We start from the raw sequence: 14,662 nt of genomic DNA on the forward strand, positions 1-14,662 counted from the left end.
ACAAGGAGTTGGGGTTTTAGTTTTTGCTCAGTATCTTTACGTTAGTTGCCTGTTACGTGATAATGAGTATTTGAAACAAAATAAACAAAACCGAGAATCAGAAATGCCAGACAACTGCGTAGGGTGACCCATTTCAAATTACAAATTGCTGTATACTATATACATTAAGTTTTTCAGGGAACCACCCAGTGATTGGAAATGTCAATACCATACCCACTCATCGTAAGGGTCTGAGGGGGTGATGTGTTACATCATGTGGTGGGAAAGGCAAGGGTCATGGAGTCTTCCCTCAAGGACCAACAATGACACCGTGCTGCTGCCACCTGAATTCCCTTCTGGATTCGGGGTCTAGAATGCAAAAGCTGCCATTAAACTGAGCTAGAGTCATGATTGTCTTCATAAATTATAATGCCTTCTCTTTTCCTTCAACTCAGGCCGAGATCGTGAAGAAGAAACAAGAATTACATTTTTGTTTGTTTGTTTTTGCTTTGTCTCTCTTCACTTAACTCCTGTGGGATTGAATGATGCCACTGAAATCAATTAAGCACAGGTCTGACGTTGCCTGGGTGCTGGAGGCACGTGCAGATAGCGGTAACAGTCCTCACACTCTGTGACGGGCAGTATGGCGCACGTCAGGAGGGACAAAGAGACAAGCAGAGCAGCAACTTTCATAGTGTCAGGGAATATAAACACAAGAGGACATGGATGAGAAAATTACATTGGTTTGCTTTATTTTATTATTTTTAAGTTTGTATTTATTTTGAGAGAGAGACAGAGAGAGAGAGAGAGAGAGAGAGAGAGAGAGAGAATCCCAAGAAGGCTCCATGCTCAGGGCAGAGCCCCACTTGGGGCTCGATCTCATGAACCACGAGATCACAGCCTGAGCCACGATCAAGAGCCGGTCGCTTAACCAACTGAGCCACCCAGGTGTCCCACATTGATTGTTTCAGATTCATCTTTATAGTTCACACAGGCACCAGAGGTGAGGAGCATGAGAAGACGTGTCTCTCTGAACCCTTACGGAGTTTCCACTTTGCATCAGGCTTTTCTTCAACTTTAGCGCCTGGAATGAATGTCTTCGATATCGTTACTCTTCTCAGCTCTCGCAGTTCTCGTCCAACACTTCCCATCGGGGCAAAGTCAGAGATACACTCTTTGAGCCAAAGTTTAAGTGAACACAGAACAGTTAAAACTAACCCACAACTAATAACAATATCAATCGTCATTGTAATCATATTTATTTGCCATGTACCAGGCACTTCATACATATTTAAACTCTAAACCTTCATAAAAACTTAGGGAGGTATGTGTTATGAGATTTCCTCTCTTGCAATGGGGAAATAGGTGTCTATTTATCCCAAAAGCCTAAATAACTTTCACAGGATCACAGATCATGCCTAGACTGGGATATGAGCTTGGGGGTTTGGCTCGTTGCTGTGTTTTTGTTTTTGTTTTAAAACAGTTCTCTCTCTTTTTTTTTTTTTGAGGGTGTGCTCAACCATACAGAAGGCTAGCACAAAGTACACTTTCAGCCACTCTTCTGCGTCACAGTTTGGCAGAAGACTTCTGTCACAATGCGGACCTCTGGTGGTTTGCTCTAACTTCTACGAGCCACACGATCGGCATCTCCCCACACGCCAGGGTCAGGCACAGAGAAGGGGCAGGTGAGTCAAGCATCCCTTCAGAGCACACCTCAGAGGGGTGTGCGTACCCTTATGTTGTAACATTTGACAAACATTTGCGGTACGGACTAGGATGTGACAGACCTAGAATAACAGAAATACAGTTGAAGTCAGGTTTAACTAATCCTCAATGTGAAAGTTCTGGAACTGGCGTATCGGCTGGGATAACGGGTGTTGGCAATTTTGATCCAGACCAGCATGAGACATGCACAGGTAACACAGATCAGAATCAGAGAAACAAGAACGAAACAAAACAAAACACTAATAAAACCAGTGGTGCACACGTATTAGTTACTTGAGACTACAGTTCTCAGGGATAATGGGATAAGCCTGATCGCTAACATCAGACCAATATAATAATACTGACTATGCGATCTTACTATTTTCAATTCAGAAAATGTTTAGACCGCCTACTGTATGTAAAGCATTGAGCTGGGGACTGGACAGAACGCGACGAAACAGAAGTGTGTGAATCCGGATTCTCCTTCGGGTGACAGAATTCCTAATGAAAATAAACAAAAATCAAGATTTTGGGGCGCCTGGGTGGCACAGTCGGTTGAGCGTCCGACTTCAGCCAGGTCACGATCTCGCGGTCCGTGAGTTCGAGCCCCGCGTCAGGCTCTGGGCTGATAGCTCGGAACCTGGAGCCTGCTTCGGATTCTGTGTCTCCCTCTCTCTCTGCCCCTCCCCCGTTCATGCTCTGTCTCTCTCTGTCCCAAAAATAAATAAAAAACGTTGAAAAAAATTTAAAAAAAAAAATCAAGATTGTAATGACCTTGCCGGATTCAAGGGTTCTGATGGCATTATCTTCTCTCTCTTTTTTCTCTCTTTTGTTCTCCTTTCTACCACTTGGCTTCCTTCTTAGCCTTCTACCATTTGATGGCATCCCTGGCTAGGCGTTTATTCTCCCCCTTTCTTCTTGGGCTCATATCTGTTTCTATTCCCCAGCTCCCGCCTTCCCCTGACATCTGGATGGGACCACATGGCTACTTCTGCCAAAGGACTGCAAGCAATGAACGACACTACTTAGAGGCAGAAGCAGAGAAGAGGGGCGGCCCTCTTATTCTCTCTTCCTTCCATTTCTAAGTCAGCCTTGGAGACAACAGATGGAGACTGGGTAGGATCGCAGCATGGAACGATCTTGAATTTCTGAAGGCTTGCATGGAGCAGTAGAACTCTACCTGCCATCGACCCACAATGAAATCGGATATGAGTAAGGACTACAATGTGATTGTGCAAAAGCACTGGGAACTGGAAGGTGTTGACTACAACGGTTAAACTTCAATTGTGTGAAACCATGGAGAATTTATGGGTGTTTATGATAGCAACTAGATTTCTCTTTTTCGTGCCTGGTGCTTGTATCTTTGATCATGGAGAAAGAGTACATTTGGCAGATGACTAGGGCAGATGTCCCCCATGGGACTCCAATGGGCAGAGCTCTTTCTGGAACAAACCACGATGGCCATGTGTGTGGGTGCTCTGAGCTGCCAGGTTGGGTATCCAGTGCCCAGGCTTGTGGGAAGGGGGCAGGAAGAAGATCACCATTATTCAAACACGTGCCATGGGTTTCTCAGAAAAGACAGGGCTTTATTATTAGAGAGAAGATGGTTAAGTGTCAGACAAATTTCAGTGAACACGTGCAAATAGACTTTAAAAAATAATTAACATACATATTTTGTAGAGCGCACATGTCTACCCATGCCTCCAGGTGTCTGTTCCTGGCTAGAAACTGGAGTTACCACAGTGACAAGGACAAGCAAGGTTGGTGTTTTCATGGAGCACGCATTCCAGTGGAGAAGCGGGACATAAAGAGAGGGAGGGGGCACCTGGGTGGCTCAGAGGGTTAAGCATCTGACTCTTGATTTCAGCTCAGGTCACGATCTCATGGTTTGAGGGTTAGAGCCCCATATCGGGCTCTGCACTGACAACAAGGAGCCTGGTTGGGATTCTCTCTCCCTCACCCTCTCTCTCCTTCCCTTCCCTGATCTCTCGCTCTCATAATAAATAAACATTAAAAAAAGAAAAAAGAAAGAGAAGGGAGGGAGGGCAGGGAAAAGGGAAAGAGTGTGGAAGGAAGGGGGAAAGACAAGAATAATTCTGAGACACTGAACTACATTCAGCATGCCAAAATTGGCTTGTGTAGGAGGGACCCAGCCGTGAGACTTGTCAGTGATTAAAGGCAAAACAAGGTTTACAATCAAATGCGGCGAAGGAAAAATAAAACTCCAAGACACCTCATAGTCTGAAGACATCGTTGTGCATTTCTTGGAGGGTAATCTGTTTGGCTGGGAGCTAACAGAGAGGCCACGGGATCGTCTGCTGTTTAACCCTCCATCAGCAATTTTTTTAAGTCATTTTTAAATTTTCTGCAGGTTCCATAGAGTTTATCTGTGGAATACACCCGAGAGGCTTTCTCTGTGCCGTCCCCGACTGACAGTTTCCCTCTGAAAGTGCCTCCAGTCTTTTCCGTTTTAATCTGCACCGTTTTCCTCATCCAACTTTCCTCAAAGGACGCCACCTCATACACTACCAGGTGGAATGAAATGATGACAACTTGATCGATGCAGTGGCAGAAATAAATGAAGATCCGAGATGCAGAGAACCAGGCTAGAGATTACACAATCACATGTCAGTGTGTGTTCAGTAATTCACATCCAATGACTGGTAAATAATTCTAAAGTAATGAGTCAAAAAGAAACCTTTCAGGTATCACTCAACAGAGTCCCCTGAATCATCTGGGCTTCAGCTGACATGGGCCGTCAAGGACGTGATAACCTTTGTGGGCAGATCTGGTGAGGACTCCCCTTGACAGGATGATTTCAAACACAGGTTTGAGTCTTACTGAGTGACAACTTTATCCTTTCCTACCCAGATCTGTTCTCTAAAAATGTGATGTCCCCCATTCCTGAAGGACAAGGGGAATCATGGTTTCATCACTTACCTAGACTGCAAAGGGTGTAGATGGGTTGGAAGAAGATCCCGAAAGGAGAAAAACAAAAGCAAAAGTCTAGCTTTTGGGAAGAATGCAGGAAAATGTGGTCAAGGAACAGTTCCCTGAACTAGATAAATCAATCAGTTTCTACTTCCCCGTCTCTTCTGTTGCCTGAGGCTCATCTGCTCCTATTTTCAGCGATCAGAGGTAACAATCTTTTATTTTTATATGTATTTCTTTATTTAGAGAGACAGAGAGAACATGCGCAGGGGAGGGGCAAAGAGAGAGACAGAGGGAGAGAGAGAGAGAATCCCATGCGGGGCTTGAACTCACAACCAAGAGATCATGACCTGAGCCAAAATTAACCAACTGAGCTACCCAAGCGTCCCCCCCACCCCAGATGTAGCAATCTTGCTGGGATTCTGGAGTGTTTCAGCAACTGTGGGAGGCTCAGTTGAGTTGATGGTGATTGACAGGTAGGGTTCTTCCTGCGATGTAGAATCAAATCGTCATTCAGGCAGTCTCATTTCATGTTTCCAAAATGATTCTGGAGACAGAAAGAGAGGTATAGGATGAGCATCACCTCCTAAGTAAAAGAAATTAACTAAAAACTTCAGTGCCTTCATCTGAACACCTATGTGCGTGTAGGATCTCTGCTTTTCCATCTATTAGTGCCTGACTGGGACAGATGTGTGTTAGAGAGATATGTATTAGCCTATGGACAGCCATGAAAAAAAGGATACTGAGTGTCTTTCTTAAATCATCTAAGCAACTCGCAGTGACCTCAGCATGGTGAGCAGGAGGAAAGCTTGTTGACTCCCCAGTCACCTTGTCCATTTCCTTCCTGCCCAGTGGGGAGTGAAACAGTAACCAATTGGTGTCTATCAACTTTGTTTAGACTAATTTCCTCTTCTTACTTTACTGACCAGAATAAGGTAAATACATTTAACATGGAGAGATCGAATCCTTTCAAAGAAGACTGTAATATTCTGGAGCTTGAGCAAGGTGTTGTTACCATGAAACCTGAATTAAAACAACAACAACAACAACAATTAGTTGTTGCTATAGAACAACAACTCCTACCTACTACAATTACTACTCATTAAGGAATTTGAAAATTTTTTCTTAAATTTGCCTCCATGAAGGGAAAAATAAAGACCTCAAATGTTTCAAATTACTGTAGGCTGGAAATTCCTGATTTTCCATGTGTTTCCAGTAAGGTTTGATTTCAAGATGATTTCCGGAAAATAAAGGGGCAAAAAAAAAAAAAAAAAAAAAGAACTGGAGTAACTCATAAAAGCAAGTAATATGCGCATAATTGTGTAAGAAAAGCTAAAACAACATTTCCCAGCTGGTCAACATAAAAACTGACTTGTTGGTTTTACTTTACAGATAGCACCTGTATGTCTTAAATAATACACGTGTACATTATTCACTCGAAGACTTTTTATAGTTTAAAATTTCTGTGAATAAGAAAAAGGAAAATCTATGTTTCCAAAAACTTACTTTTTATTTTCAGCAAACTGATTCTGAAGTGTATGATGGTATCCATCACAACAGATAGAATGTTCTGTAATATGTCCTAGGCACGTAGCAGAGACAATAGCTTTACCAGGATTGCAGCAAACTTCGCTGGAAAAAAAATCTCTGCTATGCAAGAAAGATTTCTTTGCGAGGGGCAAAGAGAAATTGGTGTAATTAATCAGATCAGAACTTTCTCTGCACAGGCCAGTGCGGCACAGAGGGGACACTGGGTTAGGGGTGAGCGTGTGTGTGTGTGTGCGCACAGGCATGCTGACGTGCCTTGTGTGCTCAATGTGTGGGAGATTGTGTACATGTATCGGCCGGTCCAGATGCACGTTAGATCATCCTGAGATATAAGAGGATTCGGAGACGGAGTTAAAGGGATGGAAAAGGAGAGGACCGTTCGGGTATAGCTTCATCTTCTAAACATTTAGGATTCGTATCAAAGGTAGTATAGTAAATATACTCCTTCCCACATTCCTAGACTGTCACCTTTAGCTTTGTTTTGCTTTGTGGTAAGAACATTTAACACGGAATGTACCCTCAATACATTTTTAAGTGCACGATACAGTATCGTTAACCGTAGGCACGACGTGGTCCGGAAGATCTCTAGCATGTGTCTAGCAGAACTGAATCTGTACTCCCCATTTCCCCCTCTCCCTGGGCCCTGGCAACCATCACTCTACTCTCCGATTCCAGGAGTTTGACGTTTTATAGGTGACAACACGGATGAACCTGGAGGCATTACGGTAAGAGAAATAGGCCATCACCAAAGGACAAATGCTGCCTAATCGCACAACACGAAGGGACTAAAAATAACCTCTGGTTTTGAAGCATGTCTTTTGAGAACTAGAACTTGAAAAGCTGAGTAGCCCCCCAAGGAAAGGGCTGGCCCAGAGTCTTCAAGGCATTCATAAAGGGCCTTAAGTAGCCACGGAGAGGCTGTCCTTCCTCGCATCCACCATCAGGCCCCAAAGGGAGACGATACTAAGGAAGCTCGAAATACAGTAAGGCCTGGGGTAGGGAATCTGGGTGTGGGAAAGGAAAATTATTGCGCAGAGTCGAGAGGCTGTGATTCTCCTGCACGGGAGGTGAGGAGCAGGTGTTTGGCTAGAGGGGGAGTATTTTACTGTCACTTATTTCCTCACCCTTACCATTAAAATCATAGATGGGGGAGGGGAGGAAATGACACTTTAGCAAATGGAAATGTGAGAAAATACCACTTACAAGGATACACAAGTCCTATGGACTGAAGCTGTCCTGGAAATACATAGCTCAGAGCGCCCGCAGGGGTTAGTTACTCTCTTGCCTTTTTCCCTCCATATTTGCATTTTCCAGCCTGTAGTCCAAGCAGCTCCTGGTACAATTGGCTCCTCTGTGAACCGTGAGCCTCTCTGAACGTCAATCATGGCTTATTCACGTTTATGTGTCTCCGGAGAACTTCACACAGCACTTGGTAGCCAGCCCTCGACAGACATTTGCGAAACTGGATAGATTTTAAGAGGTGCTGTCGATTGAGCACCGACTGAAGGAGTCAAGTTTTCAGGATTCAGGAGAGCTGACCACCGGTGGACTTGTTAACCGCAGGCAATCGCTCTGGTCTCTGCTCTCAGCTCCTCTTTGGTACCTGGAGGAAGCGGCCTTAGGTGATCACCAGGATAAATTTCAACTGTAACTTCCCACTGGCCGGCAGAGAAAGTCTCCCCCGCTTTTGGGAAATGTAAAATTATGTTATCAGGTGTGATCACGTCCTCCACCAACGCAGCGAAAAGTTCTCGTTAAAAATGCACAAATACAACGGTATTTTCGGAATAATCAAAGACTTAAGTAGCAGTTAGCCCACCTACGCACGACTGCTAATATATTTTAGCCTTCTACTGTAAAAGGAAAATAACAACTTGGACTACTTTCATCCAGGACAAATGACTTCCTTGGACTGACAAGACAGTCATTGTTCTGGAACTTAGCACTTCATCCTAATCCACGAGGGTAATATCTGAAAAGCATTACCAAACGAACTTCCTAAAGTATCCAAGTTACTTTCACAGAAAAGTTAAAATCACCCCCAAGTAGAAATTGCCTGACTATGTAAGAATCCACTCAGCCTATTCATAAGCTGTCGTTATAGTGCCTTTGTGACTATGTGGTTCTAATAAATATTTAGTGCTTGATACTCATGTTTGGGGCCTTCTCTGCCCTGTCCTGTTCTTCAACATATTTCTAAACATTTGAATACTCTGAGGACAAATGTCATTATGTAATTAAGCTTAAAGGCATAAAGTTCAGAGGCATGATTCACATGAGAAATATCGTGTTTTTGAAAGAGGAGCAAAACTTTCACTAAGAGGAAAATTCGGCTGGCATTCCCAAAAGTGCTAAAGAAGACATTTCCTGCCTGTGAAGGCAAATAATTGTAATTCACAAGTTCAAGCCACTGTCATCCAAAATGCTTATCTCGCAAAATGATCCTCTGGGAGTAACAATGATGAAATGGTTAACATTAGTAAATCAGAGTTGTTTTAGAGATGGTGTTTAGTGCCCAGTATTGGTGCTCCCTTTTTAGTGAAACTGGAAGAAAAAAAAAAAAGTTTGCTCTCTATTAAGACCGAAGGACCACAAGGTTTTGAGGAGGGACAGAGAAGACAGCTTCCATCTATCCTGATCCTGAACACCTCTGGTCCCTCCAAGTATTCAACTTTAGAATTGGCTTTGGGCAACTGACCACTGAGAGACCCAGGGGGTGTGGAATAAAAAGGGGGTGATGGGCCTTAAGCAACAGCAATTTCCTGCCAAGTCTGGAGGTATTTCAGAATCCACTAGGGGCTGTTGGGTGGTCCAGGGTCCCCAAGCGATCATTTCATTTACACACATGAGCTAATGCTCAGGATATGCATCACCCGGCCTCCCCCCATGACTGACTCCAGAGGGTCCTCAAGGCACTGGGCACTGGGCACCATTGCTGGGCAATTCTGAGCTTCCCACACGGGGTTCCCCGCCACTCTGAGGACCTCCAACCACTCCCTGAAAAAGCGATCACACCTCTTAGCAAGGATCTGGGGAAACCACCTGTAGCTCAGGGTCCGCTGAGGAAGGCCCACTATCCTGCACATCTCTGTAAGTGAAAGGTAAGAAAGGCAGAAAAGTGTTAATGATACAGAATTCATTTTATCCACGGATTCATTAATTAGCCTGAAGAATGAAGGGAAGTGGGAGGTGCTCCTGTTCTAGGGGATCTTCTACCCATTACCAGATAGTGGTCAGAACGCCCTGGGATGTTCTTTCCGTTTCTATTAGGGTCCATAACGACAGGAAACAAAGAAACTAGGAGAAACCTAGTCACAATGACTATGCCACTCACCTACCAATAAGCACCGACCTGCACCCCCCTCTCCCCTCTTTTCCAGTCTTTTTTTTTTTTTTTTTTCTCCTAATGGGAATTTCTGAGAAGGATAGTAGGTCAGGGCCTGGAGCCATGAGCGGTTGTTTTAGGACACATAAATGCAAATAACGGGTATCTGATTTTCATTTAAGCAGGAGGAAGAAGAGAAAGTATGGGCACATATTTTTTTTTTAAGCTTATTTAAAAAAAAAAAAAAAGCTCAATTCTCTACCACAGTTAACTCTTTCTCGCCCTGCCTTCTTAGAGCAGAGCGAAGGAAGTTCCAGTCTCCCGGGATGAAGTGACAGATTGCGGGCGCCTAGGATCGGCGCGCGGAGAAAGGCGGGGTGGGGGTGGGGGTGAGCCCCGGGCTCGCACACAAAGGCGCGGAGTTCCCAGGCGGCGGGCGACCCTGCCGCGGACACCGCAGGACTCGGGGCGCAGCGACGCGCCAGGAAGCGCCTGCGGCTCTCCGGCCGACCGGCCCCTCTGCCGGTGGCTGGGAGAACTTAGTCACCCGCAGCCCGAGCCCGACGAGCGTCCCGCAGCGAAGAGGCCGGGGACCTGGGGAGGGGAGGCACCCCGGGACCGGGGCGGCGGCGGGCCGGCGGGGAGGGCGCGGGGCGAGGGGCCGCTGGGGCAGCCGAAAGCCCCGGGCGGGCGGGCGGGCGGACGGAGTGGCAAGGTCTTCGAGGCGGGAGCGCACGGGCGTGCACCGAGGAAAAAAACTTGCGGCAGGAACTTCCTACCCAGGGAGAAGGAGCAGGAGAGAAGGAGGCAGGGAGAGACTTGCACTGTCTCAGTAACTTTCAAAACACCCCTTTCAGGAGATGAGGTAAGCCGGGGTTAGCCAACCCCGATTGGTTGTGAAATATCAGACAAACCCGGAGCCACTGTGGCTTTAAATGAGGCCAAGGAAATCTGTTTTTCTTACCCCAATACTTTTTTTCCCCCCCTCTCGCCCTTGCTCCCTCCCTCGTTCCTCCTTCCACCTCGCCGGGTCCCTCTCGGTCTTCCTTTCCTCGATCACCCCCCAACCCTCCCCCCCCCAACCACCACCCCTCGCCCGCCCTCCCCCATCTGATTAGGCGCGGACCGGGAAGGGTGGGAGGGGTGGGGGAAGCTCTCCCTTTAAGAGGCAGCTTGCAGTGACGAATTGTTGAAATTGCCATTGCAGGATGGCATGCCGCTATAAATTCATTGTTCCACCTCCTCGCATCTTCACAGCGCTCGCGCTGCTCTCCGCGCTCGCAGCGGCCGACTGGGGATGACGGCGGGCAGGACGACACTGCATCCGAAGGGACACGGACGCGCCGCTTCGCTGGCTGCCCGCAGGCCGCGCCTGGCATTTTTTGTTTCAATTTTTATGGCTTTTCTCCCTCTCTTTCTTCCTTTCCTCCTGGTTCTAGTAGAGTCAAGGACACCCACAGAATAAGAAAAGGACTGGGCTCCGGAGCTTGGAACCCCCGCTGCCGGCGGGTCCAGAGCAGCGAGGGGGCGGGAGGCCGCGCGCACCAGTTGCCAGCCTGGTGCGCGACACCATCCATACTTTTTGTCGTGCACCGTTAGTGGCTGCATTGGGGGCTGGATTTGGGTTATTCCCCCCACCCCCTTTCCTTGTATTTGCGGAACCTCCACAACCCGGCGTCCCCCCCCTTTTTTTTCCTTTTTTTTACCCCCCTTTTTTTTTCCGGAGCACGCATCCAAACATTTTCCAAAGCAACAAAGAAAAGTTCGCACGCTGGCACCGAGGCCGGGACCGGCTGGCGCTGCCGCCAGGCCCTCCTCCCTCCGACACTTGACTCAGCCTTGCAAGCAAGTGTGTGTTGAGCCCCCCACCTCCCGCCCCGGTCACTTCCACACCGAATAACAGATACCCATCAAGTCCCCGTCGCGCGGCCCCTCCCCGCGGGCGGCGCACTATGCTGCTCGGGTGGGCGTCCCTGCTGCTGTGCGCGCTCCGCCTGCCCCCGGTCGCGGCCGGCCCCGCCGCGGCACCTGCCCAGGATACAGCCGGGCAGCCTCGGGCTGCCGCAGCGGCCGCCCAGCCCCGCGGGCGGCAGGGGGAGGAGGCGCAGGAGCGGGCCGAGCCTCCGGGCCACCCGCACCCCCTGGCGCCGCAGCGCAGGAGCGGCGGGCTGGTGCACAACATCGACCAGATCTACGCCGGCGGCGGCAAGGTGGGCTACCTCGTCTACGCGGGCGGCCGGAGGTTCCTCCTGGACCTGGAGCGCGATGGCTCGCTGGGCGCCGCTGGCTTTGCGCCCGCGGGAAGCGGTCCGGGTGCCAGCCGGCGCCACCGAGACCACTGCTTCCACCGCGGCACCGTGGACGGCAGCCCCCGCTCCCTGGCTGTCTTTGACCTCTGCGGCGGGCTCGACGGCTTCTTCGCGGTGAAGCACGCGCGCTACACCCTGAAGCCGCTGCTGCGCGGGCCCCGGGCCGAGGCAGAGGCCGGGCGAGTGTACGGAGATGGGTCCTCGCGGGTCCTGCACGTCTACACCCGCGAGGGCTTCAGCTTTGAGGCCGTGCCGCCGCGCGCTAGCTGCGAGACTCCCGCGTCGCCGCCAGGGCCTCGCGAGCGCCCCCCGGCGCACGGCGGCCCAGGCCCACGCTGGGAGCTGGCCCCGCCGTTCCCGGACCAGACGGTTCCCTCCTCCGAGGGGACCCAGGGACCCCAGACGTGGTGGCGGCGGCGGCGCCGCTCCATCTCCCGGGCCCGCCAGGTGGAGCTTCTCCTGGTGGCTGACGCGTCCATGGCGCGGATGTACGGCCGGGGCCTGCAGCACTACCTGCTGACCCTGGCCTCCATCGCCAACAGGCTGTACAGCCACGCCAGCATCGAGAACCACATCCGCCTGGCCGTGGTGAAGGTGGTGGTGCTGGGTGACAAGGACAAGAGCCTGGAGGTGAGCAAGAACGCGGCCACCACGCTCAAGAACTTTTGCAAGTGGCAGCATCAGCACAACCAGCTGGAGGATGACCACGAGGAGCATCACGACGCGGCCATTCTGTTCACGCGGGAGGTGAGTCCAACCTGCGTGGGTGGTCCGAGCGCCCGTGGGAGGAGGTGGGTCAGAGGTTCAGCCTTGCTGACCGCCTGGCTTCTCCCACACGCCGCCTGCCGCTGCGGATTTGCCGGAGTGCTCCTTGGAGGATAACCCAGCTAGCCTGCAGCCCTGCTCGCGTGGTCTGGGTGTCCCCAGAAGCAATCCCTGCCTTGAATGGCTAGACCTGCGTAGACGATCAATCAGGCTGGATGTCTCTAGTCTGAGATATGGTGTCCTAGAGGCATGAATAGGATAAGAAGGGACTAGAATGGTTGAGAAAACGTACAGAGCTAAGTGGGAGAAGGAGAAAAGCAAATCTGTCTTTTTTTTTAATGTTTGTTTTTGAGAGAGAGAGTGTGAGGAGGGCAGAGGCAGAGAGAGTGGGAGACACAGAATCTGAAGCAGGCTCCAGGCTCTGAGCTGTCAGCACAGAGCCCGATGCGGGATTTGAACTCATGGACCGGGAGATCATGACCTGCACTGAACTGGGAGGCTTAACTGACTGAGGCACCCAGGCACCTCAAAAGCAAATTTATCTTTGGAATGGGTGGCTTTTCTTCCTTTTTTTCTTCCTTCCTTCCTTCCTTCCTTCCTTCCTTCCTTCCTTCCTTCCATTTCTTCCTCCTCCTCCTCCTTTTCTTCTTCCTCTTCTTTCTCCTCCTCCTCCCTCTTCTGCTTTTGTGGGGGTGGGGGAAGGGGGATCTTCCACCTCTCAGTGAGCCTAAATATACAACTTGGTGCAACCTCATGGGAGGGGCTTGTTGGTTCATCCGTTGTAGCCACTTTCATCCATGATCTCTCATTGTCAATGTCCATACTTCCTTACTGGAACCACTCCTGTGGCATAAGCTGAGGAAAGACTTTTCAAAGGAAAGACTCTTTTTCTAGTTTGGCTTTTTAACGAAGTTCTTACGTGTCCACCTTGGTGAATTTTTGTTTCTGGTAAGGAAGGGATTCGGGAAGGCAAGGAGGATAACCCAGTCTTGTCAGGATCCTTAGTGCCTCCTTTGCCTCGTCCTCCAGTCAGGCACTGCCTGTCCCTCCGGAGCTGCCAGCGAAGGGTCACATCCAGCTTGCATGTTTGGGTTTTGGATGAACGTGTTTCTGAAGCCCCAGTGTGGAAAGACCTGGGCAAAGAGTCAAGACAGGAGGAAGGAATGCTTTCCCAGGATTTCCCTGTTTTAAGGAAGATGGTTAAAGGGGAAGGAAAGAAACTGATCTCTATAGGCCCGGAGGTTCTAGGAAGAACACAATATCTATTTGCTCAATCATTCAGTCCCCACCTAAATGTGACATTCAGACACGGAGCCTGGGCTGGTTTTGAGCCTGGCTTCCTCAGAGCTCTGAGCCTGCTTCATGACTGTGCTCTGATTGGCAGTTTTAAGTCATGCCTCTCGGCTGCCTGGTAAGAATTGCCTTCGAAAGCTCATTCTTTAAGTATTTGGGATCCATCCAGGGTAGCTGAAGGATTTGAAAGTTTGAAATATCATGCAAACGCATGGTATGAAATGGAGTGCCCAGAGCTAGGGTAGAGGATGCCATGATGGCTCGCAGGCTTTAGAATCACAGGGCTCCACCACCTAATTCTCTGTTTTTACCAAGGCACCCCTGGTATGAAGGAAAAGTGTCGTCAAATTTGGAATGGAGACACACTTGTGGTCCATGGGGGGGACATAAATGTAAACCACATGTAAACAAAGATGGCAGAGGGCAACAGTTTAGGAAGAACCTGGCAGGACATGAGGCTACGCACGATGGAAAATCTTCCTTCTCATTAAGTGATCTAAAAACCATCCTGTAATTTCTCTGCGCTACATTAATCTTTGAAATGGAAGAACATTCGTTTTGGAGCCTTCTGTATGGAGTGAACTTCTCCTGTAAAACTAGTCCTTTTTTATTTGGTTTCCAAGACTTTTTTTTTTTTTTTTCTCGTAAGCAATTTTCCACGTCTGGATTTCTTGCTCTGCTGCATCATAAGAAGCTGCCAAGAAGAAGGCTTCAGAGAGTTTATGGAAGGAAGTTCTCTAGAGACGGAGGAAAAAATACTTTTGTAGGCACACTACTCCAAATGAGTAGGTCATTTTAATAGTTCACT

General features: G+C 48.9%; 1 protein-coding gene and 1 long non-coding RNA gene across 3 annotated transcripts in view; one reads left to right on the top strand and one right to left on the bottom strand.

The window, feature by feature from the left end:
* Positions 1-3,920: 3,920 nt before the first annotated feature.
* LOC123379888 lies at positions 3,921-9,171 on the bottom strand. Its single transcript, XR_006584868.1, has 2 exons — positions 7,366-9,171; positions 3,921-5,161 (listed from the first exon to the last, which is right to left on the bottom strand). It is a non-coding gene; the product is annotated as an uncharacterized LOC123379888 (long non-coding RNA).
* Positions 9,172-10,172: 1,001 nt separating this feature from the next.
* Positions 10,173-14,662, top strand: part of ADAMTS5 (ADAM metallopeptidase with thrombospondin type 1 motif 5) — a 50,949-nt gene continuing 46,459 nt past the window's right edge. Inside the window, exons 1-2 of one of the 2 annotated variants that reach the window (XM_023238835.2) lie at positions 10,173-10,352; positions 10,695-12,543. In XM_023238835.2, the coding sequence (XP_023094603.1) occupies positions 11,440-12,543 (1,104 nt within the window). In that variant the 5' untranslated portion in view covers positions 10,173-10,352; positions 10,695-11,439. Of the gene's footprint in view, positions 10,353-10,647; positions 12,544-14,662 lie in introns of those variants that run through there. The other variant, XM_023238834.2, reaches the window with a different exon arrangement.

This window comes from Felis catus, chromosome C2 (genome assembly GCF_018350175.1).
Source record: "Felis catus isolate Fca126 chromosome C2, F.catus_Fca126_mat1.0, whole genome shotgun sequence".
NCBI classification, from domain to species: Eukaryota; Metazoa; Chordata; class Mammalia; order Carnivora; family Felidae; genus Felis; species Felis catus.